At 42.6% G+C, this 27,132-nt stretch overlaps 1 protein-coding gene and 1 pseudogene across 1 annotated transcript; one reads left to right on the forward strand and one right to left on the reverse strand.

Moving 5' to 3' along the window:
- The first annotated feature begins 11,913 nt into the window (after nt 1-11,913).
- Nucleotides 11,914-15,552, forward strand: LOC127301257 (chromatin remodeling protein EBS). The gene is made up of 5 exons (XM_051331473.2): nt 11,914-12,058; nt 12,157-12,499; nt 12,683-12,751; nt 14,011-14,149; nt 15,102-15,552. The coding sequence occupies exons 1-5, from the start codon at nt 11,986-11,988 to the stop codon at nt 15,126-15,128; spliced, it is 651 nt and encodes a 216-aa protein (XP_051187433.1). The 5' UTR covers nt 11,914-11,985; the 3' UTR covers nt 15,129-15,552.
- A 586-nt stretch (nt 15,553-16,138) lies between these two features.
- LOC127298111 (subtilisin-like protease SBT1.1) lies at nt 16,139-17,126 on the reverse strand (annotated as a pseudogene).
- Between the last annotated feature and the right edge of the window lie 10,006 nt (nt 17,127-27,132).

Genomic DNA, 27,132 nt, shown 5'->3' on the forward strand with positions numbered 1-27,132 from the left:
TGAACTTCAAGTTTGACGGAGACAAGATAACTTTAGGTACTAATTGAAAACATAGCTCTTTGAATCAACAATGTGAGGTTTACTAAAAGTTTGCAATAGGACTTAATCAAATCTTGATTCTTTAACAATACGGTACCAATCCGTAAAGTTTCTTGTCAGATTTTAACAGTATTTCTATCTCAATAACAAGACTAGCGCATGGTAGAAAAACGGATGCCAATACTACAAAATTAATTCAAAATACTACTCAGACTATGTTTATGATAATTAGTTCATGTTTTAATCTAATTACTAATGAACTCCCACTTAATACAACATCCCTCATAGTTGTTAAGTGGTACACGATCCAAATCCACTACACCAAAACCGATCATCACGTGAGATGATGTAGCTTCAATGGTGAACATCAACATGTTGATCATATCATCCATATGACTCGTGTTCAACCTTTCGGTTTCCGTTGTCCCGAGGCCATGTCTGTACATGCTAGGCTCGTCAAGCAAACCCAAGTATTCCGCGTGTGCAACATGGCTTACACCCGTTGTATGTGAATCGTTGAATCTATCACATCCGATCATCACGAGATGCTTCGAAACGACGAACTATTACAACGGTGCATACGAGGGGAGAACACTTTATTATCTTGATATTAATGTGAGGGATCATCTTATAATGCTACCGTCGCGATCTAAGCAAAATAAGATGCATAAAGGATTAACATCACATGCAGTTCATATGTGATATGATATGGCCCTTTTGTCTTTGTGCCTTCGATCTTCATCTTCAAAGCACGGACATGATCTCCATCATCAACGGGCATGATCTCCATCATCGTCGGCGTAGCGTCAAGGTTCATGGCGCCGTCTTCATGGTTGTTCACCTCATGTAGCAACTATTACAACTACTTTGAAATACTACTCAACATGAAATTTAAAGACAACCATAAGGCTCCTGCCGGTTGCCACAATACAATAATGATCATCTCATACATATTCATCATCATATCATGGCCATATCACATCACCAAACCCTGCAAAAACAAGTTAGACGTCTCTAATTTGGTTTGCATATTTTACGTGGTTTAGGGTTTTCGAGAGAGATCTAATCTACCTACGAACATGAACCACAACGGTGATACTAGTGTTGTCAATAGAAGAGTAAGTTGAATCTTCACTATAGTAGGAGAGACAGACACCCGCAAAGCCTCTTATGCAATACAAGTTGCATGTCGAACGAGGAACAAGTCTCATGAACGCGGTCATGTAAAGTTAGTCCGAGCCGCTTCATCCCACTATGCCACAAAGATGCAAAGTACTCAAACTAAAGATAACAAGAGCATCAACGCCCACAAACCATTGTGTTCTACTCGTGCAACCATCTATGCATAGACACGGCTCTGATACCACTGTAGGATAACGTTGTATAGAAAACAAAAAATTTCCTACGGCGAACACGCAATCCAAGCCAAGATGCAATCTAGAAGACGGTAGCAACGAGGGGATATCGAGTCTCACCCTTGAAGAGATTCCAAAGCCTACAAGAGGAGGCTCTTGTTGCTGCGGTAGACGTTCACTTGCCGCTTGCAAAAGCGCGTAGAAGATCTTGATCACGATCGGTTCCGGCGCCACGAACGGGCAGCACCTCCGTACTCGGTCACACGTTCGGTTGTTGATGAAGACGACGTCCACCTCCCGTTCCAGCGGGCAGCGGAAGTAGTAGCTCCTCTTGAATCCGACAGCACGACGGCATGGTGTCGGTGGCGGTGAAGAAGTCCGGCGGAGCTTCGCTAAGCTACGCGGGAGATATGGAGGAGAAGGGGGCGGCTAGGGTTTGGGAGGGGGTGGCCGGCCACTCAAGGGGGGCGGCCAGCTTGTGGTCTTGGGGTGGCCGGCCCCCTCCCTTGGCCCCTCATTATATAGGTGGATCCCAAGTGTTGGTGTCCAAGTCTTCGAATAAGACCCGAAACCAAAACCTTCCATAGGAGGGGGGAAACCTAGCCCAACTAGGACTCCCACCCAAAGGTGGGATTCCCACCTCCCATGTGGGGGGTGGCCGGCCCCCTATGGTGGAGTCCACTTGGGACTCCACCCCATCTAGGGCTGGCCGGCCATGGAGGTGGAGTCCCTTGTGGACTCCACCTGACTCCACCTTCCTTGGTGGTTTCTTCCGGACTTTTCTAGAACCTTCTAGAACCTTCCATAGAACCTTCCGCGACATTTTATTTCACATAAAATGACATCCTATATATGAATCTTATTCTCCGGACCATTCCGGAACTCCTCGTGATGTCCGGGATCTCATCCGGGACTCCGAACAAATATTCGAACTCCATTCCATATTCAAGTACTACCATTTCAACATCCAACTTTAAGTGTGTCACCCTACGGTTCGAGAACTATGCGGACATGGTTGAGTACTCACTCCGACCAATAACCAATAGCGGGATCTGGAGATCCATAATGGCTCCCACATATTCAACGATGACTTTAGTGATCGAATGAACCATTCACATATATTACCAATTCCCTTTGTCTCGCGATATTTTACTTGTCCGAGGTTTGATCTTCGGTATCACTCTATACCTTGTTCAACCTCGTCTCCTGACAAGTACTCTTTACTCGTACCGTGGTATGTGGTCTCTTATGAACTCATTCATATGCTTGCAAGACATTAGACGACATTCCACCGAGAGGGCCCAGAGTATATCTATCCGTCATCGGGATGGACAAATCCCACTGTTGATCCATATGCCTCAACTCATACTTTCCGGATACATAATCCCACCTTTATAACCACCCATTTACGCAGTGGCGTTTGGTGTAATCAAAGTACCTTTCCGGTATAAGTGATTTATATGATCTCATGGTCATAAGGACTAGGTAACTATGTATCGAAAGCTTATAGCAAATAACTTAATGACGAGATCTTATGCTACGCTTAATTGGGTGTGTCCATTACATCATTCATATAATGATATAACCTTGTTATTAATAACATCCAATGTTCATGATTATGAAACTAATCATCCATTAATCAACAAGCTAGTTAAGAGGCATACTAGGGACTCTTTGTTGTTTACATATCACACATGTACTAATGTTTCGGTTAATACAATTATAGCATGATATATAAACATTTATCATAAACATAAAGATATAAATAATAACCACTTTATTATTGCCTCTAGGGCATATCTCCTTCAAGCACGAACTAGTACAGCAAAACTCACATAAAAGACATATTACAAGCATTATAAAACTATACATCGTCTTCCTTGTTGTTCAAACATCTTACTAGAAAATATCTAGACTCTAGAGAAACCACTCATGCAAACCCAAATTTTAACAAGCTCTATGTATTTCTTCACTAATGGGTGCAAAGTATATGATGCAAGAGCTTAAACAAGAGCACAACAATTGCCAAGTATCAAGTTATTCAAGACATCATACCAATTACTACATGTAGCATTTTCCAATTCCAACCATATAATAATTAACGAAGAAGTTTCAACCTTCGCCATGAATATTATGAGCTAAGAACACATGTGTTCATACGAACCAGCGGAGCGTGTCTCTCCCCCACACAAGCATTTATTCAAACAAAAACAAAAACAAGAAACATACAGACGCTCCAAGTAAAGTGCATAAGATGTGACCGAATAAAAATATAGTTTCAAGAGAAGGAACCTGATAATTTGTCGATGAAGAAGGGGATGCCTTGGGCATCCCCAAGCTTAGACGCTTGAGTCTTCTTGAAATATGCAGGGATGAACCACCGGGGCATCCCCAAGCTTAGAGCTTTCACTCTTCTTGATCATAGTATATCATCCTCCTTTCTTGACCCTTGAAAACTTCCTCCACACCAAACTCGAAACAACTCATTAGAGGGTTAGTGCACAATAAAAATTAACATATTCGGAGGTGACACAATCATTCTTAACACTTCTGGACATTGCATAATGCTACTGGACATTAGTGGATCAAAGAAATTCATCCAACATAGCAAAAGAGGCAATGCGAAATAAAAGGCAGAATCTGTCAAAACAGAACAGTTCGTATTGACGAATTTTAAAATGGCACCAGACTTGCTCAAATGAAAATGCTCAAATTGAATGAAAGTTGCGTACATATCTGAGGATCATGCACGTAAATTGGCTTAATTTTCTGAGCTACCTACAGGGAGGTGGACCCAGATTCGTGACAGCAAAGAAATCTGGAACTGCGCAGTAATCCAAATCTAGTACTTACTTTTCTATCAACGGCTTTACTTGGCACAACAAAACACAAAACTAAGATAAGGAGAGGTTGCTACAGTAGTAAACAACTTCCAAGACACAAATATAAAACAAAGTACTGTAGCAAAATAACACATGGGTTATCTCCCAAGAAGTTCTTTCTTTATAGCCATTAAGATGGGCTCAGTAGTTTTAATAATCCATTCGCGGGAAATAGTATTTGAAGCAAAAGAGAGCTTCAAGAGGCAAATTCAAAACAAATTTAAGTCTAACATGCTTCCTATGAAGAGGAATCTTGTACACAAATAAATTCATGAAAAGCAAAGTGACAAGATTAGGAAGATAAAACAAGTATAGCTTCAAAAATTTAAGCACATAGAGAGGCATTTTAGTAACATGAAAATTTCTACAACCATATTTTCCTCTCTCATAATAACTTTCAGTAGCAACATGAGCAAACTCAACAATATAACTATCACATAAAGCATTCTTATCATGAGTCTCATGCATAAAATTATTACTCTCCACATAGGCATAATCAATTTTATTAGTAATAGTGGGAGCAAATTCAACAAAGTAGCTATCATTATTATTCTCATCAAGTGTAGGAGGCATAGTATAATCACAACAAAATTTACTCTCCATAGTAGGTGGCACCAAAAGACCACTATCATTATAATCATCATAAATAGGAGGCAAAGTATCATCAAAGAAAATTTTCTCCTCAATGCTTGGGGGACTAAAAAGATCATGAAAACCAGCTTCCCCAAGCTTAGAATTTTCCATATCATTAGCAACAATAGTGTTCAATGTGTTCATGCTAATATGTTCCATGGGTTTTTTAATTTTCGGATCAAACCATCCATGTCTTAAATCAGGAAATAGAGTAAAAAGCTCATTGTTGTCCATTATGCCTTACTAGTGTAAACAAGAAACAAAAAGTTGCAATTGCAGGATCTAAAGGAAATAGCTTCGAGTACTTACAGCGCCGGGAAATAGCTTGGTAGCCGAGGTCCGGAGTGTGAGTACCTTTTACCTTTCCTCCCCGGCAACGGCGCCAGAAAAGTGCTTTACCTGGAACCGAAGTATGAGTGCCTTTTTACCTTTCCTCCCCGGCAACGGCGCCAGAAAAGTGCTTGATGTCTACGTTCCCCCTCCTTTCCTGTAGACAGTGTTGGGCCTCCAAGAGCAGAGGTTTGTAGAACAGCAGCAAGTTTTCCCTTAAGTGGATCACCCAAGGTTTATCGAACTCAGGGAGGAAGAGGTCAAAGATATCCCTCTCATGCAACCCTGCAACCACAAAGCAAGAAGTCTCTTGTGTCCCCAACACACCTAATAGGTGCACTAGTTCGGCGAAGAGATAGTGAAATACAGGTGGTATGAATATATATGAGCAGTAGCAACGGTGCCAGAAAATAGCTTGCTGGCGTGTAGTTGATGGTGGTAGTATTGCAGAGTAACGCAAAGAAAACAGTAAACAAGCAGTAGTAACGCAGCAGTATTTAGGAACAAGGCCTAGGGATTACACTTTCACTAGTGGACACTCTCAACATTGATCACATAACAGAATAGATAAATGCATACTCTACACTTTTGTTGGATGATGAACACATTGCGTAGGATTACACGAACCCTCAATGCCGGAGTTAACAAGCTCCACAATAATGCTCATATTTAAGTAACCTTATAGTGTAAGATAGATCAACAGACTAAACCAAGTACTAACATAGCATGCACACTGTCACCTTCATGCATATGCAGGAGGAATAGATCACATCAATATTATCATAGCAATAGTTAACTTCGCAATCTACAAGAGATCATGATCATAGCATAAACCAAGTACTAACACGGTGCACACACTGTCACCTTTACACACGTGCATGAGGAATAGAACTACTTTAATAACTTTGCTAGAGTAGCACATAGATAAATTGTGATACAAACTCATATGAATCTCAATCATGTAAAGCAGCTCATGAGATTATTGTATTGAGGTACATGGGAGAGAGATGAACCACATAGCTACAGCGGAGCCCTCAGCCTCGGAGGTGGATTACTCCCTCCTCATCATGGAAGCAGCGATGGCGGTGAAGACGGCGGTGGAGATGGCTCCGGGGGCAATTCCCCGTCCGGCAGGGTGCCGGAACAGAGAGTTCTGTCCCCCGAATTGGAGTTTCGCGACGGTGGCGGCGCCCCTGGAGTCTTTCTGGAGTTTCGTCAATTGGTACTGCGTTTTTAGGTCGAAAGGGCTTTTATAGGCGAAGAGGCGGCGCAGGGGGGCACCTGGGGGCGCCACACCCTAGGCCGGCGCGGCCTAGGCCTGGCCCGCGCCGCCATGTGGTGTGGTGGCCCCCTGGCCCCTCTCCGACTCTTCTTCGGTGTTCTGGACGCTTCCGGGAAAAATAGGAGGTTTGGCGTTGATTTCGTCCAATTCCGAGAATATTGCCCGAACAGCCTTTCTGGAACCAAAAACAGCAGAAAACAGGAACTGGCACTGTGGCATCTTGTTAATAGGTTAGTTCCGGAAAATGCATGAAAATGATATAAAGTGTGAACAAAACATGTTGGTATTGTCATAAAACAAGCATGTAACATCGGAAATTATAGATACGTTGGAGACGTATCAGCCACGACCACGACCACGACCACGGCCGCGAGGTCGGCCTCCGCCTCTACCGGACATAGCGTCGAGTCTTGTTGAGCTGGTGGCGGCTAGGGTTTGGGAGAGAGGCGCTAGGGTTTGTGTATGAGAGGGACGATGAGAGGCGACCCTTTTATAGGCCGGAGGGAGGCGGGGAGCGGTGGCGCGCATTAACGCCGGCATGAAGAGCTAGGCGCGACGGGACGCGTCGCTGCGGGAGCTGCACCGTCGCTGCGTCGCTGCGGGAACTGCGCACCGCCAATAACTTTCGTCGCGAGGTAGGCGACGGTTAGGTTAAAAATTTATTGTGCCGCTGACGAGTCGGCCCCGCCACTCCCCGTCTCGCTTTTCGTTGTGTCCGGCGTCCCTGGTGCGTCCCCTGTGGGACGGGGACAGGCTCGGGGCGCCGGACACTGAATGGGGGCGCGCCGGACAAAAATGGGCTTTGGGGGACGTGGCTGGAACGCATTTTCTGTCAGGCGCGCCCCAAATCCCTTTGGGGGACGCGACTGGAGATGCTCTTAGGAGGACTTGTTGCGGTAAAAAGATGATAAAAAGTCATCGCCTATGAAGAAAAGCCTATAGAGATCCCTAGGAGAAAAACCTCCGCACACACCCTTTTTTTTAAGGAGTGTAAATATATTAATTAATACACAAGAGTATAATCCTTAATACAGAGTTCACGAATGTCTACTGGACCCTAATCCCGACACGCATCTTTGAAATGAAAGCTGGACGAGAAGAACTTCATTACATATTTAGGGAGTAGTCATCATACCATTCCGTGGCGCCTTTAAAAGTATATGTTCCATAAAAATAATTTTGTGGCGCATAGAAAAATATGCTTCACATAAATTTTAAATTTCTGTGGCACATGTAATACTGGTGCGCCACAAAATCTTGGCTTTCTGTGGCGTATGTGAACGGATGCGCCAAATAATCTCTGTGGGGCCCACGCGGGGTCCAGGACTGCATATGGGCGAAGGAAATTTTGTGGCGCATGTGCCTACATGCGCCAAAGAAATTTAAAATTTTGTGGCACATGTTGGTATATGCGCCACATAATTCGTTGTGGTGGGCCCACCCTAACAGTACACGCATATGCCAATATGCACACAAAAGTCCAATTTTCTGTGGCGCATATTGGCATATACGCCACGGAATGTGCACACTAGATCTAGGATTTTTTTTTCTCCCACCCAACTCCACACCCCGGTGGATAGCCTTTTTTAGCCTTATAAAATAGAAAAGAAATAGATAAAAAATTTAAAAAAGAAAATTCTTCGAGGTGCCCATGTATTATGTTATCTAGTTTTAATGAGAATTAACAAACGTAAATTTCGACTTTTTGTAAAATTGTGTTGCAAAATCATCAAACTGGATTTCTGGTTGCATACGAAGTCGAAAAAAACGCACTATATCAAAATGACCGGAAGAAAATTCTACATCCAACCACCTCCTTCGGCGACCACCTCCTCCTCCTCCTCCGGCGACCACCACCACCTCCTCCACCACCCACCCACTACCACTACCACCCACCACCACCTCCTCCTCCTCCACCCACCCACCCACTCACCCACTACCACCACCACCTCCTCCTCCGGCGACCACCACCTCAACCCACCACCTCCACCCACCACCACCTCCTCCCCCTCCTCCTCCAGCAACCACCACCTCCTCCTCCTCCCACCCAACCACCCACGTCCGGCGACCTCCGGAATTTTTTTTAAAAAAATCCGGCGAAATTTTGGCGGTCCTAGATCAAGATCTAGATTCGGCCTCCATTTTTAAAAAAATTCAAAAAAAAAAAATTGTGTGGCGCATGACTGCCTGGTGCGCCACAGAAGTTTTAAAAAATTCTGTTGGGCATATAGATATGCGCCACAGAATTCAAATTTGTCACGTGACAATTGTGATGCATGCCATATGCGCCACAAAAACCGAAAAAAAAATGCGCCACAGAAGAGTGATTTCCTAGTAGTGTAAGTAACTAAGTAAGACACATATTCTAACACAGGAAAAAACAACAACAAAAAAGATGGAGCCCTCTAGCCTAAGGACCGGGATCCACAGCGCCTGCCTCCATGACTCTAACGCCACTTGAGGCGAGGCAGATCGGTGATGGCCTAAGCGAAAAGCAGGGATAGCATGTTATTTTGGCTAACAACAAATCAGTTTGGCAATTATGCAAAATGCATTTGTAGGTAAACAAATCAACAATCATGCTAACGAAGTGAAGTACATATCATCTATAGCTATATAGTTAATATGTATAATAGTTAGATATAAAAATGTATTAATTTATTAACCCATGGCCTACCTTACATTCTCGTTGAGTGTCTATGAGCACGTGCTAAAACTAACTCATATATGAGGGTCCAATTGTATTCTCTCTTCTATTTACGCTCCTCTAACTAGGCAAAAAATATGTTATTTAAATCATTATAGCAAGTTGACTAGAATATATTGTACTCGTTCTAAGTCGGTTATTCTTTGGTGGAAGTAAGAGAGACATGGAACCAGATTAGGAAAAATCCGTTGAAAGAAGGAAATGTAACAAGAGAATTAAAGGAGAACACGAAAAACTTGAAAATGTGCAAGAAAAAAAAAAGTCAATAGGTGAACAGATACAAGGAAAGTTGCACGCAAGAAAAAAGAAAAGGACCCTCGGTGGATAGGTGAACAGCTACAAGAAAATTTTCACGCAAGAAAAGACAAGGCATCAAATCAATAATAAACGTCAACGGGAAAAAAATGCAAGAAGGGAGATCAAAGGTGAAGTAGAAGTTGCAGACAAAGAAGGTGGTGAAGAAAAATGAAATGGTACTCCCTTAGTCTGATAAAGGATATCGTAGATTTATCTAGATACACATGTATTTGACACGTCTTAGTACATAAATACATATATATTTATACAAAAATCCATGACATCTATCTCTGGACGGATATAATAATAGTATTAAATAAGTTGCTAAGTATTCTTAAAATATGCAGAATGTAGATTAAAAGAGAACGGATTGAGAGGACAGATATGAGTGCAAGAGTAGAAATTATATATAAACTTAAGCAACTCCTTGCATGAAACATAGTTTCAAGGTTCCATGTTTAGTAAACTAGGTAATATCTAGGTAAAAGAGTGGAACTACAATCAAGATTTTTCATATCAGTAGATAGTAGATAGTGGGCTTGAAAAGCGGAAATGAAAAATGTAGACCGAGCTACATGCAGCTCTTAAAAAAAACGTTTCAAAGTTTTAAAAAATCTGAAAATAAATCTCTACATAACCAATGTTGTTTTCTACCAATGTGCCAAATTGCAACGTGAAATACCTTACAATCAAAGCTGTGCAAAAATGACAAAATCTAACATCTAGAATAGAGAACAGTGCAAACGCTCTCGCAATCTTAAAATCTGTCAGATTTTGTTATTTTTATGCACCCTCAAATATAAGGTATCTCAAATTCAAGTTTTGCACAATTATAGAAATCAACATTGTCTAGTCTAGATTTTTTTTTCACATTTTTATCAAACTTTAGAATACCATTTTCGATTTTTCAAACAAACAAGCTATATGTAGGCCGTTCTCCAAAAATCCGCACTCGCTTGAAAAGTCTTCAACTAGAAGTGTGTTAGTGTTACACAACTAAATTATGTAATACAAGTCAATTATAAACTAGTTTAACACGTTTCCATACCACAAGCTTGTAGATGGTGTGCAACTAAGCATTATTACGTCTTAAACTAGAAATTTCCCAAATTCTAGGTTAATAATTAAAAAAAATACGTTATAAAATGCGAGTTAAATGAAAACTGGCTCTTTATTACTGAATCTGAAATAAGGCTACAACAAGTAGCAATTCCTTATTTAATTTATTTATTTATTAACAAAGAAATCAGATCATGTAATAATGTCACACGACCGCAACCAATTAGTTGCACGGGTCGAAGGAAACAAGCTTGCACGTGTAGCCGCTAGTCTAGTTGTGCTTGAACACCTATGTTGTATGCACAACATGCTTGTCGGCGCGGCGCAAGACGTTAATGTTGAGACGGTACTTCGTACCATCTAAGATCTTCACCTCGGCACTTACAACTTTGTTGAATTTGAGTCCGCAGTTTGACGCCTTCATGTGTTCCAATCACTGCGCACTTGTCGAACTTATGAACGTGGCAGGTCAGCGATGTTCTTGATGAACATGCGTCACAATGGTGTAAGGGACGGCGGCACATACAAGGTTGGTCCTCATGTTTATTGAGAGAAGACATCTTGAGATAGAGTATGCAAGAGTTTGAGATGAAGTGAGGATAATACGAGAAATTTTGGGTGTTTAAATTGGCAGATTAGACTCGTCTATGTTGTAGTGTGATTTAATGGGTAGAAAATTAGTGCAGAGTCGTAATACCCTTATCTTACATAATCTTACATAATCTAGTAGAAATAAATTGTGAGTAGAAGTAAAGTAGGGTGATTTAGTACTAGGTAAGTAGAGGTTAATGATGTGATATAATATAGATCATGGATATATAACATAGAATCAATATTATTAGAATCATTACTAAATATCCATATATATTATATGCACTTAATTGTAAATTATGATACATTCTCCTTTTATTTTTCATCGAACTTCACCAAAAATTACTCATACAGAAGTTAAAACACAGGTTAATTTGAAAACGAGGAAGTATTTACATTATTTAGTATCAGCTGATTGGGTATATAATCCTACCAAAGTGTCAGTTTTTCTTTTCACATGATAATCCTTCAACATATTTTCTGACACATAATCCTTCAGCAGCATAGGGCTAATAATAAGGTGACGCGTCCATAACCCATATTTAACCAAAGAAACTGCACCGTCCAAATGACGAAGAAGACGCCAAATCGGCTCCATCGGACGGCGGAGGACGCCAGGACGCCACTTGGATTCAAACCTCCATTTTTTGCACTGCTCCCCAACGAAATCCCGAAACTACCCCTCCCTCCCCGGTCTCCTCTCTGGTCTGAACGGAGCTGTGGCCACCACACCCTCCCTCCCCCCCCCCCTCCCCCTCCTCCCCCAGCTCCAGCCTCCTAGGGTTTCCTCCCGATCCGACCTCCACCTCCATGGCCAAGACCAAGCAGGGCACCAGGGGCGTCGAATCCTACACCATCAGGGGCACCACCAAGGTCGTCCAAGGTACCTACTCTCCTCTCCTCACTGCTGCTGCTGCGCGCGTCGCCATCTGCGCCAAGATTCATTCTTTGTGTTGATGGCCTGGTTTTCTTGATGCCAAGTTGGGGACTGCGTGCTGATGCGGCCGTCCGACACGGACAAGCAGCCGTACGTGGCTCGGGTCGAGAGCCTGGAGTCGGACGGGCGGGGCGGCGTGCGGGTGCGCTGCCGGTGGTACTACCGCCCGGAGGAGTCCAAGGGCGGCCGCCGCCAGTTCCACGGGGCCAAGGAGCTCTTCCTCTCCGACCACTTCGACACGCAGAGCGCCCACACCATCGAGGGCAAGTGCATCGTCCACTCCTTCAAGAACTACACCAAGCTCGACAACGTCGGCCAGGAAGATTTCTTCTGCCGATTCGAGTACAAGGCGGCCACCGGCGCCTTCACTCCTGACCGTGTCGCCGTGTACGTGATGTTTTCCTTGCCGCCGTTGATCGATCTGGTTCGCCTTAGCTTGTTATATGCATTTTTTTTTTCTGAAATGGAGGCTATGCCCCAGCCTCCGCATCCATAGATGCATACGGCCTTTGTTATATGCATTATGTGCCTGATTGTCGTATGGTGGTTTGATTTGGGGCTTCTGTGTAGGTACTGCAAGTGCGAGATGCCTTACAACCCTGATGATCTCATGGTGCAGTGTGAGGGATGCAAAGACTGGTAAGTCTCTGAGAAAAATGACATATTTCCTCTCCAAAGTTCAGGTGGCTTAGTTTTCTTTTCTGGCTATCATTGCCAGCAGGAAGCATCAGCAGTAGCTTCTTTTTTGACTTATCTGGATTATATCTAATTTTCCACTGCACATTTGTGTGTTTTGGGTTACGGGGTTTTCGTTTGAAATCCAAGTTAAATGTTTGGTTGGGACTTGGAACTGAAGATAGTCAAGTACATTTGATGAATATCTGAGGTTCCTTACAGCCTGATCCTCTAAATTCTTATGCTTAGTTAAAGATATGTAGTATACAGTTAAAGATATGTAGTATACATTAATGCCACATGCATAGTTTCGTCAGATACATAATTCAGAAGAACAGTGTTATGCTCATATCATTGAAAGGACTGCTTTTCTCTTAGAAAATTCAGCAATCTTTTTGTTGTGTGGCACGTGCTCTTTTTCAGCATGTGAATTGTGCTTTCGCTTGGTTGTTTGAGAAATAGTTGTCCTGTTTATTGAACTATCTCTGATGCCATTTCCCTGTTGAATGCTTGGGAAGTGATAATTGCATGGAACTCAGAACTGTAGTTCTTTTTGGGTGTTCATAAAAGTTGCATTTACCTTTTTCCTACCACAGAAAATATATGCACTACATAATTATGCACATCGTTTTGACATTCCATGCCAGAGCTTAGAAATCAGTATTCGACACAAACACCACATTCATTGTGTTTTAGAGCATATATCCTTATTTTCAATCCTAAAAATGGTAATTATCTGTGGGTAAAGAATTGCATCTCATTGTCTTATTTGTTGCAAGGGATACCTAACCTACAGGTGTGCAGAGTATCATCTCAAGGAACACATCATTGCATATATACTCCATAAAGATGCAACAAAAGATGTTTGCCATTTATTACTCTACTTCGTAAAGATGCAAAGTAAAAAATATGTTTGTCTTTTCTTCTAGTTTTATGCTGTCGCCTGTTTTGGTTTTCTCCTTTAAGAGTATTTACTTCAGCTAATTTCCCATCGTAGTTCTGTCTTATCTGACCACCAATCGGGTTCGGTGTCCGTAGTACTTCTTTTCCTACTTTCTATTGTCACCAATAGGTATAGACATGGCATTGTGCCCTTCCTGTTTGCGTACAAAATATTTAGCAAGATATTGCTATCTGGTATTCTGCAGCGTTGTTTTCCGTTCTTTGTAAGCTATGACCTTTACTTGCATGTTTACCTAGTATGTACATTTGAAACTGTGTAGGTTTCATCCAACCTGTATGGGAATGACCATTGAGCAGGCCAAGAAGATAGATAATTTCCTGTGCGCAGATTGTGCTAAAGAAAATGGCACAAAGAGACCTTCAAATTCATACCCGAGCTCACCAAGTTCTGATTCTAAGGTCAGTGAAGATTTTTTTCCATTTTTGAATGTGCTGTTTATTAGTTTCTGCTTGTAGATAGCTTTATCTTATCGTATCGTAGTGAATTTCAAGACTTTGATTTGCAAAGTTAGTGTTTCTTTCCTTTGTTCCTTAACTATTCCTGGAAAATGTTTTGTGTTGACTAAGCATGTACTCATGTATAGTGTCTTATCAAGAAGATCACTATATTGTGTTTGCAGAACAGTAGTTCGCTGTGATGTGACTTACCTTTATCAGAAAAAGTGATCTTGGGTGCAGTCGTTCACTCGTTTGGACCCTAAGAGGGTACTTTTGAGCCCGAAATTTTCAATAAATCAAACGTATTTTGAAGTTCTAGAAATTTTTGAAAAAAAATCCCATATAATAATAAAGATGGGTTCTGCATTCTTGTTAAATTTCACTAATAAATATGTTTCTTCGTGCGATAAATGAAACAAAACAAATGTGTGGATCTGTAACAGCGAATAGTACACCTATTCTAGATCCACATGAACACATTCTTCATGAAATTTTATCGGTACGTAGTGAGCATATGTACGTACTCGTGGAAACATTCAGATTTTTGAACTAAAAGATGTGTTTTCGAATAAAAATTTAACTCCAATGAATCCAAGCTCTATTTGTGTTTTCTGGTTATGGTCATTGTTCTTTGGTTGCCAAAATAAGTCAAGACCTTAAAGTGATTTTCTGAGACTATCTCGGAATAAATAATTAAAGCCCTCACAGTAGTAATTTATACAATGTTGTTTTTGGTCTGATGGATGCTCATTAAGAGTTATAGGATCTTTTTGTATGTGTAGATCATGCGGCCTCACACAGGATATTATCATCCATTAGCATCCCAGTTCACGTGTTCCACTTCCACAGTGAAGTTTTGTTCACATCACATTCTTATCTCTATACCTCTTAAATTTTGGCTCATAAACTGCAGGCTGAGCCGAAAAGGCGGAAGAGGTAATTTCTCTCGACAAAAACCATCCCCGGTGAGGAGATGCACTGTTTATGGCGCCAGCTCCTGTTGCTGGTGCAAACTAAAACGTGGCGGTGTACAGTGCACAAGAAGAGGAGCTAGGGTATTTAACTGTAGGACTGAAGTTATGTGTTGTTGTATCCCGGGAGCGTTTCCTGCAATCTAGTAGGTGTCTGCGAGTGGAAAGAAGTCGGGAAACGTAGTGTCAGTGGCTCTTGTCAAAGTAGCCCTTGTGTGGTGTACTGCTGTCAGCTTGTGTTGTTAGCCTGTTCCCTGCAGGAAACGTTCTCCCGCGTGAATGATGATAGCTTGACTGCTGGTTGTAGTTCAGATGTGTCAAGAGTTCTATGAACTGGTGACCTGACGATGTATTTATGCTGTTTCAATAATCCTGCAAGAGTTTCTTCTGTTATGCGGTTGATTGTTCGACTGGATCCCCTATCGGTGCATACTCTACGGATAGTTATTCCTAAGTTGGCTGAAGTTCGACTAAATGTCAGGAACTTTTCAAAATCTTTAGATGGACATCCAGCTATGATCGTCTCTACCCACTTTCATGTGGTAGTATAGACTAAAGTTGCACACATTCAAGACTTTTTGTTTGAGAGTACACCTAAGTTAACCGTAGTTTCTATAGAAGGCAGAATATTTGAACAAGAGCTACCTGAGATCGTGAACAATCAGCCACCGACCCACCTAGGAACTACTGATACAACTCACACTAGGTTTGAATCTCCGGTTCCCCCAAACTCCATTGCTTCATATCCTCCAAAACCCTATAGGCAAGATTGTCCTCATTACACTGTTGGTTTAGAATGCCAAAAACCCTGGCATTACGCTGTTTCCAGAGGAGAATTGCTCAAACATCAAGCCGCCTTTTGTTCTACTTATCAAGAGGTCTTCTTGCTTCCAGCCACCAGCTCTCCAAATGATCCTCAAGGATGTGCTCCGTGGATTCCTCCTGAAGACATAGAAGGCACACACTGACACAGTGCATGCAAACACAGATAATATTATTCTCCTTTCCTTATCACAAGTTCAGAAAGCAAGCAATAGACAGTTTCACTAGATCAACTTGCAATTCACATGCATCATCAGTTCCCAAGTGTTCACATCTCCTCTCTCACTTATTAAGCTACTAGTATATGGTATCAGATTTCAGATCTGCCAGTTGAAGGCAATGGGGCTCCTGATCCGGTGCTTCCTGTTCTTCCAGGAAATGTGGCCGAAGTCCCATCCCATGTCCCGGCCGGCCTCACCTTTCCTTGCGCCTCGATGCTGAACTCCACTTTGTAGCTCCACTTCTAGTTCTTCCCCTTGAACTCCAGCGTCGTCGGCGTCACGGTCACCGCCACCCCCTCCGGCGCCTCGAACGTCATGTTGTACGTCTCCGGCTTCGCCGACACCTTGGTCACCGTCCTGGTCAGCTTGCGGACGCCGTCGGTGCTGCTGTGGAACACCACCACGAACGACGGGCAGTTGAGGTTAGCCACGCCCCCGGGAATCGTCCTCGGCGCCGCACCAGGTACTCATCTCCGGCACGAACTGCCGCATCTGCTCCGCCGTGTAACTGAGGGTGCACAGGGATTCCACGTAGTCCGGCTTCCATGGCGAGCTGAGGGAGGACGAGCCCCGCACTGGCTGCAGGGGCGTCGCGTCCATCACGGCGCCGCCGACGATGGTACCGCTGTCGACGATGTCCCTGCCACTTGTCGATCAGGCCGGCAGTCGTCATCAGCGCCGACCGCACCATGGCTGGCGTCCATTCGCCGTGCACTTTCTTGATCAGCGCCGCGGCGCCGGCGACATGTGGACACGCCATGGACGTCCCGGAAAGGATGTTGAACTCGACTCTCTGCGGGTCAATCTCCCAGCTCGACGGAGACAAGTCCTTCACCATCATCGGGACGTGTCGATGAAGCCGATGATGATGCCGTCGCCGAACTCCGAGTCCGGCCACGCGCCGAAGTCGTCGCGGAGGCCCATGAACCCATCGGTGAGGCGGACGGCGAAACCGTGCATCACGGTGCCGTAGTTGTACAGGATGCGGTCCGTGGCTATGGCACGATGTGAGTAAGTGTCTACTCTGGACGCGTACCAACTCTCGAGGGTGATGAACTTGGATGGCATGGCGAGGTGGTTGGTTTGGACGATGTAGGTGTGGTGCGAGCTCGAAGGATGATGAGGCTTGGGCTCGGCAATGGAGTTCTTGGGCTCTTGGATGATGGCCGAGCGAGTGGACTGGACAAGGACGAGAACTAGCAGCGAGAAGATGGAGATCATGGAAGCCATTGTTAATGTGTGTGCGAGTGAGCTTGTGGTGGAGGAATGCATGAGCGTGGTACGGCTTTTATAGAGTGTGAGCTTAGTTGGGCAACCTGTCACGCCACCGTACAGCAGACAAGAGATTTTCATCCCGTGTCAAGCTCAAGCATGTGTACAATATATCGCTGAGAGAAAATATTTCATCACGCACACATGTGAGGCTCATCCTTGGTACTCCGTTCCGTTGTATATAGTATCTGGGAATTTTGTAGCCATTGATGTGTTTGCATTGCCATCTTAAGCTATCTTCATGGGGTCCTCAGCTAGTGGATGTTACATGTGCATTTCTTTCTGCACAATTCTCAGCTAGTGAGAGCTAAAAAAAAATTTCCAAGCAATCCCCACTGGGATCGAATTTTCATTATCATGAGATAACGAAAATACAGCGTCAGGTTTCTCCCTGTTTTTAACTATTTACATCACGGATAAGCAAAGAAAAAGCCCGACGGGCAAAGAACCTAGACTGAAGCAGTTTCACCACTTAACTAGCTAGCTCATCAACACACAGTTTTAACCACCAACAAAAGTTGATAAGAAGACATCACATAGAGAAACGACTCTTTGGGATCAAAAGCACTACAACTATAGGGGATGTTCTTGCATCATCTTGGAGAAAACCACAGAAGAGGAGATCATGTCCTTTTTTTCTCTCTTCAGGTTTGCATGTTGTCATCATCGTCTGCATTGTCCTGGGTGTCAGTATCCATATCAGCAGCACCCTGTTCAATATGGGGATTGGCCACCATAGTATTATCACCACCATTTCCTCCTCCAGCGCCAAGGGCCAGATTGATGAGAGCATCAGCTCCCTGCTGGAGTTGAGCAGCCTCCGCTTCAGAATGAGCACCTGCCCAGTATTTCATAAAATAAGTTGCAAGAAATATCAGATCAACAGGATTTTTCAGGAATTTTTTCTCAAAGCATGAACTGTTACGCGTTTTCCAAATCGCCCAGCAGATGGCTGCAACGTCGGCGATCTGGACGCTGCGGCTTGCATGTGAAAATTGTGGCATCCACCAGAAGAATTGTGCAAAGGATCCGGGGCGAGTGGTGGCACACAGCCATCTCCACCACACTCCAAACATATTAAGCTGCAGGGCAAGAGAAAAACAAGTGTAGAATAGATTCATGTGTGGAGCAAAATTGGCAAAGTGGGTCACCAGTCCATTTTCTTTTCAGCAAATTATCCTTAGTAGCTATTGCATTGTGCCAGATCAACCAGAGCCAGATTTTGATCTTCAGGGGAATTTTGCTTTTCCATAAGTGATTGAAGGATCTGTCAATCCCATTTCTACACATCTGTTTATACATACTTTTCACAGTGTATTGCCTGTTGTTTGTCCATTTCCACTTTGGTTTATCTAAGCCATCAGAGAGATTTCTCTGATTCAAGATATTGACCAGCCCACACCACTGCATCTGCAAGTCTTCTGTCAGCCATCTCCTGAATGAGAGCCTCCAACCTATATGCGCAGCATCAGACACAGAGATTGTTTGTTCATTGCAAATTTCATAGATTTCAGGAAACTTGTCCATCAAAGGTGTGTGACCACACCAAGCATCTTTCCAGAAGCTAGTTCTACAACCATTCCCTACTGCCATCCTCCTGCCACAAAGATATATGTCTCTGACATGTAACATATCAGACCACAGGGGAGAATCACTGCTTCTATGTCTGGCCCACTGAATCCCTGCATCTCCCAGATATTTCCTTCTCATGAACTGCTGCCAAGGTCCTTCCTCATTCTCCAGTTTCCACCACCACTTGCACATCAGGCTTATATTAAATTTGTGTAGATCTTTGACACCCAAGCCTCCTTTGCTTTTGGGTTTGCAAATCCATCTCCACTTGACAAAATGGTATTTTCTTTTATTTGCATCTTCAGCCCAGAAGAAAGCTCTGATAGGTTTGGTGATTTCTTCAATAGTTGTCTTATGTAACAATCTCATGGACATTTGATACACAACACTGTTGGACAAACATGAATCTATTTTGATAAGTCTGCCCCCAATGGACATAGCTCCACCCATTCATCCACCCATACTCTTCTTCACCTTCTCCCCCAGGAAGTGCATCTCAGCAACTGATGTTCTTCTGGCACACACTGGAGTACCAAGATAGTGGATAGGCCAACTTCCTTTTTGAAAGTTAAACAGCTCAACATACTCATTCAATTTCTCTGTGTCTTCCAGCACTAACATTGTCTCACTTTTTTCAAAGTTAATTTTCAAACCAGACATTGTTTCAAATATATACAGGAGTAATTTCAGGTTCCTTGCTCCCTCCATGTCATCTTGCAACAATAGAATTGTATCATCTGCATACTGTAAGATAGCCACACCATGTTCCACTAAGTTATCAGCCAAGCCTTTAATTAAGCCATTTCTTTGAGCAGATGTAATCATTTTTGACAAACTATTAGCAGCCATGTTAAACAGGAAGGGAGCAAAAGGATCCCCATGTCTAACACCTTTGTAACTGCCAAAATATGGGCCCACTGTCTCATTTATCTTGACACTGAGAGTACCTTTAGTCACAACTTCTCTGATCTAAACAATCCATTTATTACTCAAACCTTTTTGTCTGCAGCAATCAATCAGGAAGTTCCAGTTAACCTTGTCATATGCCTTTTCAAAATCCATTTTCAGTACCACACCTTGTTTCTTCTTGAATTTGGACTCTCTCAGCACTTCTTCCAGGAGCATCACCCCATCAGCAATAAATCTCCCTTTTATAAAAGCATTCTGACATGGATGGATCAGCTTGTTCATGACAGGTTCCACCCTTATGGTCATAGTTTTTGTGAATATTTTGAACAGAACTTGCAACAGACATATGGGTCTATATTTCTGAATAACCTCAGCATCATCACTTTTTGGAATAAGTGTAATAATGCCATAGTTAATTCTCTCCAGATTGATTTGGTGATTGTGAAAATCATTAAACATTTTCATTATATCAGTTTTCACAACACACCAGCAGTGTTGGTAGAATTCTATAGGAATTCCATCAGGACCAGCGGCTTTATTTTTCTCCATCTGACTAATTGCCTGGTGAATCTCTTCTTCTATAAAAGGAGCATTCAATAGATTTCTGTCACTGATCAACATGAATGCTTAATTACTAGATGGTCAAAATAACTCCAAGAAAGGAAAGGTTAATACAGTTGGCGAGGATATGATGGCGACTCCCACCACCCACCCACCCTAAAACCTCTCGTCGCCGGCGATCATCGGTAGTTGTTGGTTCCTCGCCACAGCTGGGCCGATCAATCTGTTCTCCTTTCTCTCGTCTACAAGGTAACTGGTTCTTTCTTGCCATCTCATGGCCTCTCCCTCCTGGATCTGGAATGTCTCCTACATGTCGGTGCATGATTTGGATAATGGGGTCTGCAACCTCAAAGATGGGGAGATTCAGGGATGGTCTTCTTCCAACTGGATCATATTATTAGATGACAAGAGGGTTCCCATTTTTGGTAGATCCATACACAAAGATGTTGATGTGTTTAAAGTTGGATCTGTCATTGAGTTCCCCGAGTTCCATGCTTTCATTGATCACTGCATTTCTCCCGCAACTGATGATTATAATGTTGGATCTGTTCATTGTTCCCCCACGGATCAAGCTGCTGTCGATCTTAAGGGTAAGTCAAAAGTGGTGGATCCTACTTCTACGGTGATCAACTCCAAGGCACCATCTTCTTTGGCGAATCTCGCTCCTCCCTCTAAGATTTGGAAGATTACCTACTCTACACACAAAGATCTTGATCGAGGAAGGATGAAGGCTTATGATGGATCCCTCTCTCTGTCTGTCAAGGATGATTGGATCTCTCTTTTTGATGCCAAAGGAAAAATTGTCGGCTGCAGATACAAACAATCAAAGGATAATTTTTCTGTAGGAGCAAAGTTATATTTTCCTTTTCATGTAGTTCGTATGGGACAATTGTTGAGCAGCACTGGTTCGTCCAAGCAGTCTTGCATGGCTCATGCACACACTGACACTGTTCCCAATACACGGGCTGGCTCTAATGAGCATCAAGATTCTCCTCATATGGATCATTATAGTTTGTCAAAAATTCTTGACTACGGTCCTGGCATCAAGGTTGCAAAATTTTGCTTATCCAAGTTTGGTAGAACCGTGCATCCATCTGCTAGCTCTGGTCATTTCACAATGGTGGTTTCTTTTGGCCGTGCTTCTTTTAAACTTGATGAAAGCTCAGTGGGAATTGCTCTGGAGGCAGCAACTGGTGGTTTCAGTGGTGATCTTAAAGTTTCTCTGATTCGGGATAGAGTTTTCTCCTTCTGTGTGTCAAGCAAATCTATTGGTTTCCACCTTTTCAACCTTAGAAGTTTTGCTTGCAAACATTTCAAGTGTTTCTTTCACCTTTGGAGTTGGGGTGGTCCAAATTGGCAAAGAGAATTCAACAATTGGCAGGTGGAGTGTGAACAATCCTGGACTCTTGTCAGCCCTACAAAAAAAAAAGTTCAACTTGGAATGAATGCATTGAAGCTTGGAAAACCTAAGTCTATTTTGAGGAACAATAAGGAGACATCAGGAAAGCTCTCTTTCTCTGATTCTATTGAATATACAGCTTGCAAAGGGTATCAGGATCCAAATTTCAATTCTGGTGTTGTTTTGCCCCCCACTCATGTTACAACAACTTTGCCCTCTTTAAAGTTTGGATCAACCAAGCCTTTTGAGTTTGCGCAACCAAAAATTGTGGATCAAAGCAAGAATATGTCTGGGGATCAGGGTGCAAGTTCTTCTCATACAAATTCAGGGGGTGCAAACGTAGTGCACGATACAGAAACACAAGAGGAGGACCCACATGGATATATTGCTTTGGAAAATTTGGTTGATGACATGGCCTTTCAATTTTTGGAGTGTTCACGTTGTCTATCTATGGGTCATGTGGTTAAGGACTGCACAAGGAAAATTCGATGTCGTTTCTGTTTTCGATATGGTCATTTTAGGAAACATTGTTTTGATTGGAAACAGAGCAAATCGGTCAGATGGGTGCCTAAACAGAATAATACTGCTATTAATGAACCCTCTGTCGGCGCAGACATTGATTCCCACCTGGAGGAGGCTGTCCTGGAGGAGCACGCCGGTTCGACTTCAATTAATATTGCTAAACGTACCCCAGCGCCTGGTCTAGACAGCTCTTCCCCTGTTTCCCTGCCCTCGTCGTCTCCGCTTCCACCACCTCCGTCTAAACATCCTGCAATGGCGAACTTTGAGGTTGATCCTACTCCTTGGCTGCCGCATGGCCACTAGGTCATCGACGGTGGCCCTACTCGTCTGCCTCGGACTTTCTATAGTCCATCTGTTGATCCGCCTCGCCGCCATGACAACATCTGTGTTGCCGAGCTTCTGCCGCCGCCGCCGGGCCCTCTTATTCCGCATTGGCAGCATCAGGTACGGAATTTCATTGAAGATCATCTGCAACGTACGGTGGAAGAGGTTCAACCATGCTTGCTTGGGTTAGGGTTTTATCGTCTGCGCAGTCCCGCGGCTAGAGCTGCTCTAGTGAATCATATCCCTTATCAGATGCAGCAAGGGGTTTTTGTGCGTTTTATTAATCATGATGATAGGGAGAATCACAGGGCTGTGCAAGGCTTTCGTCATGGTTGGCTCATGTTCCTAAGTATTCCTCTGGATTTTAGAAACGACTATGATTTAGCCAATGCCATCAGTACCTTTGGGAAACTTCTGCATTGGCATCAGGATGATGTGTTGCTTGAAAGAACTATATGCTATGTGGCGTTTCCTTCTGAAGCTAAGGTTCCCAGGGATGTGGTTTTTAGTAAATTTGCCTCTGTTGGAGGAGTTAAGGAATCCTGGACTGCAGCTTGCTTTATCCTTACTGCAGAATATGCTGATGCTCTGCCTCATGATGAAGATCAAATGCCTCTCAATGGCAACCCACATCCTCTACCAGGACAGCTGATGCCCAATTTGAAAAACTTTGTGAACCCACAGTTTCCTGAGATAGGTTGGGATGAGCAGGAGCAGGTGCAGCCTCATGACAATGTACAGGGGATGCAGCATCCACTTTTTGTTCTTGAGCAAGTGCATGATCAAATCATGGAGGTAGAGGATGAGATAGAGGAGCAACAACAGGAGATGGTGCAGCCAGTGGTTCAGGAAAGCCATCAGTTTAATGACTCTGCTATTATCAATTCTTCAAGTTCTGAAGGTTCAGTCAACATGAGTTCTGTCCCACAGCAGCTGGTCATCAACAGAATTGAAGTGCGGTTTGAGGTGTTGGGCAAGGATCTCACATCCCTTCTGGATAGGGTTTTTCCTGCTTATACAAATTTTATGCATAGATGTGATGTTGGTCCTGTCTTGCCTAAGGATATGGTCTTGGATAAAGTCTACAAGGGATTAGTGCCTGTTCTCTTCATGAATGCAATTCCTTCTGTTTTGCCAGCATATAAGTTTGATTGGATCACCAGGTGTATGCCTTTGATCCCAGAATTAGAACATAGTAATTGTGATATTACTGATGCTATGGGAAAGGCTGTTGCTAGAAGAGGGAAAAGAGTTATTCCTCCAACTACCAGAGTTACAAGAAGTGCACTCAAAGCACAGGCTCAGATTCAGAAGCAAGCTTGGAAGAAGGGTCCCAGGAAGAATTCTTTTGCTGTTGGTACCTCTCTCTTTGCTAAAAAAAGTGATAGTTCTTCTTGGACTGATAGCTCTGTTAGAAGGTGCACCAGACATATGGCTAAAACTGATGGGTACAAGTTTGAGAGTATACAAGACAAAAGTTCAGTCAAGAGAAAACCGAAGGCATCCAAACCAGATAGAGCTGAAGGAGAGGAGGTCACTCCTTTTATTCCTGTGTCAGTACTGCAGCGCATTGGAAGACAACTGGAGATCTCAGATGAAGAACTGACAAGGGAAAAGCTTATGGCTGCCCCTCAGGACCCCAAGAAGAAGAAGTCATCCAATGAAGATTAAGCTTTTCTGTCAGGCAATCAGTATTGCTTTTGTGTCAGTCAGGGGATTATATTTTGGAAGTATAAGAACTTTTATGCTAGTGGTGCCTGTAATGACAATATTAATATCTCTATGGTTATGGTACTTTGTATATGTGGCCTGTTATGCATGGTTCACTATTACTCCTCTGTTTTCTGGTTTCAATGAATAGTTCCTCAAAAATGAAAGTTGATTGGACTGTGCTTTGTTGGAATGTCAGGGGCTTGAATGATAAAGATAAAAGATTACTGGTGTACAACAAAATTGATGAAAGTAACTATACCATTATATGTTTGCAAGAAACAAAATGTGAAACCTTTGAGCACTCCTTTATCAGGACTTTCTGTCCCAAAATATTTGACAGATTTGTGTATGTGCCTTCTATTGGTGCTTCTGGAGGAATCATTGTTCTTTGGAACAGCAAAGTTTTCATGGGTACACTTTTAGAAACAACTCACTCTGCTATCAAAATAAAGTTTGCATCTGCTCATACTGCTGAAAATTGGACTTTGGTCACTGTGTATGGTCCTTGTAGAGGAATTATGAGGGATGAATTTGTTCAATGGTTGCATGATTTGGATATTCCTTTACATGAGAGTTGGCTACTTCTTGGGGATTTTAATTTCATGAGATCAATTGATAATAGGAATAAACCAGGGGCTGACATGGCAGATATCTTCCTTTTTAATAGCATCATTAGTCATCTGGGCCTATTGGAGTTACCCCTGAAAGGCAGACGTTTTACCTGGTCTAACATGCAAGCCACACCCTTGATGGAACAATTAGATTGGTTTTTCACCTCTTGTGAGTGGACTCTTAAGTTCCCCAATACTATGGTCTTTCCTTTATCAAAATCTACCTCTGATCATACCCCTTGTGTGGTGTCTATCTCTACCTCCATTCCAAAGGCTAAATTTTTTAGATTTGAGAATATTTGGCTGGAGCAACCAGGATTTATGGAAGTGGTGAGGAAGGCTTGGGAGTTACCTACACACAAGAACAATGTAACCTCAGTTTTGGCTGCCAAATTTAAAAATCTCAGATATGCTCTCAAGAAATGGGGAAAGAATCTGTCTCATCTGAAATTGCTTATTGAGCAGTGCAGCAAAGTCATTTTGTTTTTTGATAATTTGGAGGATTCCAGGGACTTAAGCAGGGAGGAATTTAATTTCAGAAATATTGTAAAGGTACATCTCAAGAAACTGTTGGGTATACAGTCTGATTACTGGAAGAATAGATGCACCATCAGATGGATAAAATTAGGAGGAGAAAATACAAAGTTCTTCCATGCGAAAGCAACTGAAAGATATAGATATAATGTTATATCAGTAATAAAGGATGAGCAAGGTAATTCTATGGTGGAGCACAATCAGAAGGCAAATGCTTTTTGGACATGTTATAAGAATAGAATGGGAGTTACAAATGAATCTTCCACACAAACAGATATATCACATCTGATCACTCCAGTGGAAGGTTTGGATATTTTGTCTCAAGAGTTTATTACAGAAGAAATTGAGGGAGTGGTAAAGCACATGAAAACTGATAGAGCTCCAGGGCCAGATGGTTTTAATGGTCTGTTTGTTAAAAAATGTTGGCCTATCATCAAGGAAGATTTCTTTAATTTGTGCAAAGATTTTCATAAGGGTCAAGCTCCTTTGGAAAGTATCAACAGCTCATATATAACTTTGATTCCCAAAAATCTATCTCCAGAAACAGTCAATGATTTTAGGCCAATTTCTCTAACAAATACATGTTTGAAATTTCTCACAAAGCTTGCTGCTAACAGACTCCAAATACAGATTACAAGATGTATACATGAAAACCAATATGGGTTTATAAAGGGCAGAACTATTCAGGATTGTTTGGCATGGACTTTTGAATACCTACATCAATGTCACAAATCCAAGAGGAAAGTTATTGTGCTAAAACTAGATTTTGAAAAGGCTTTTGATACAATTGAGCACAAAGCTATCATAAAGATTATGGAATTAAAAGGTTTTGATCCAACCTTCATTCTTTGGGTATCAGAGATTCTGGCTTCTGGTTGTTCTGCTATTCTATTGAATGGAGTACCTGGTAAAACATTTTTATGCAGAAGAGGAGTCAGACAGGGGGACCCACTATCTCCCCTTTTGTATGTTCTAGGTGGAGATTTATTGCAAAGTTATGTCAATAATGCATACAGAGCAGGGAGATTGCAAGCACCAATTCCAAATAGAGGTAGTAATGATTATCCTATTGTGCAATATGCTGATGATACTATTATCATGTTACCAGCTGAGGCAGATCAGTTACAAGTTTTGAAAGATGTTCTTGAGGAATACACAGCTTTTACTGGACTCAAGGTCAATTATCACAAATCATCCCTTGTACCGATTAATATTTCTCAGGAGGAAGCTGAGATTCTTTCAACACAAATACAATGCAACATTGCCTCCATGCCATTCCCATACCTTGGTATTCCCATGGGTACAACTAGGCCGACAATAAGAGATCTTTCCCCACTCACTGATAGAGTTGAAAGGAGGCTTACTGCATCTGCTTCCTTCTTATCTTATGGTGATAGATTAATTTTGGTTAATTCAGTTCTGTCCTCAATGCCTATTCACTATCTTAGCACATTGGACATACCAGATGGAGTGGTTGATGTAATTGATAAAGCTAGAAGGAATTGTTTGTGGA

This window comes from Lolium perenne, chromosome 5, assembly GCF_019359855.2.
Source record: "Lolium perenne isolate Kyuss_39 chromosome 5, Kyuss_2.0, whole genome shotgun sequence".
Classification (NCBI taxonomy): domain Eukaryota; kingdom Viridiplantae; phylum Streptophyta; class Magnoliopsida; order Poales; family Poaceae; genus Lolium; species Lolium perenne.

What these genes read in the sequence shown, in the direction of transcription:
- LOC127301257 (XM_051331473.2), top strand. Translation starts at nt 11,986, where the DNA reads ATGGCCAAGACCAAGCAGGGCACCAGGGGCGTCGAATCCTACACCATC. An exon ending in ACTCCTGACCGTGTCGCCGT is followed by an intron (nt 12,500 to 12,682) that starts GTACGTGATGTT and finishes GCTTCTGTGTAG; the next exon opens with GTACTGCAAGTGCGAGATGC. An exon ending in TGTGAGGGATGCAAAGACTG is followed by an intron (nt 12,752 to 14,010) that starts GTAAGTCTCTGA and finishes GAAACTGTGTAG; the next exon opens with GTTTCATCCAACCTGTATGG.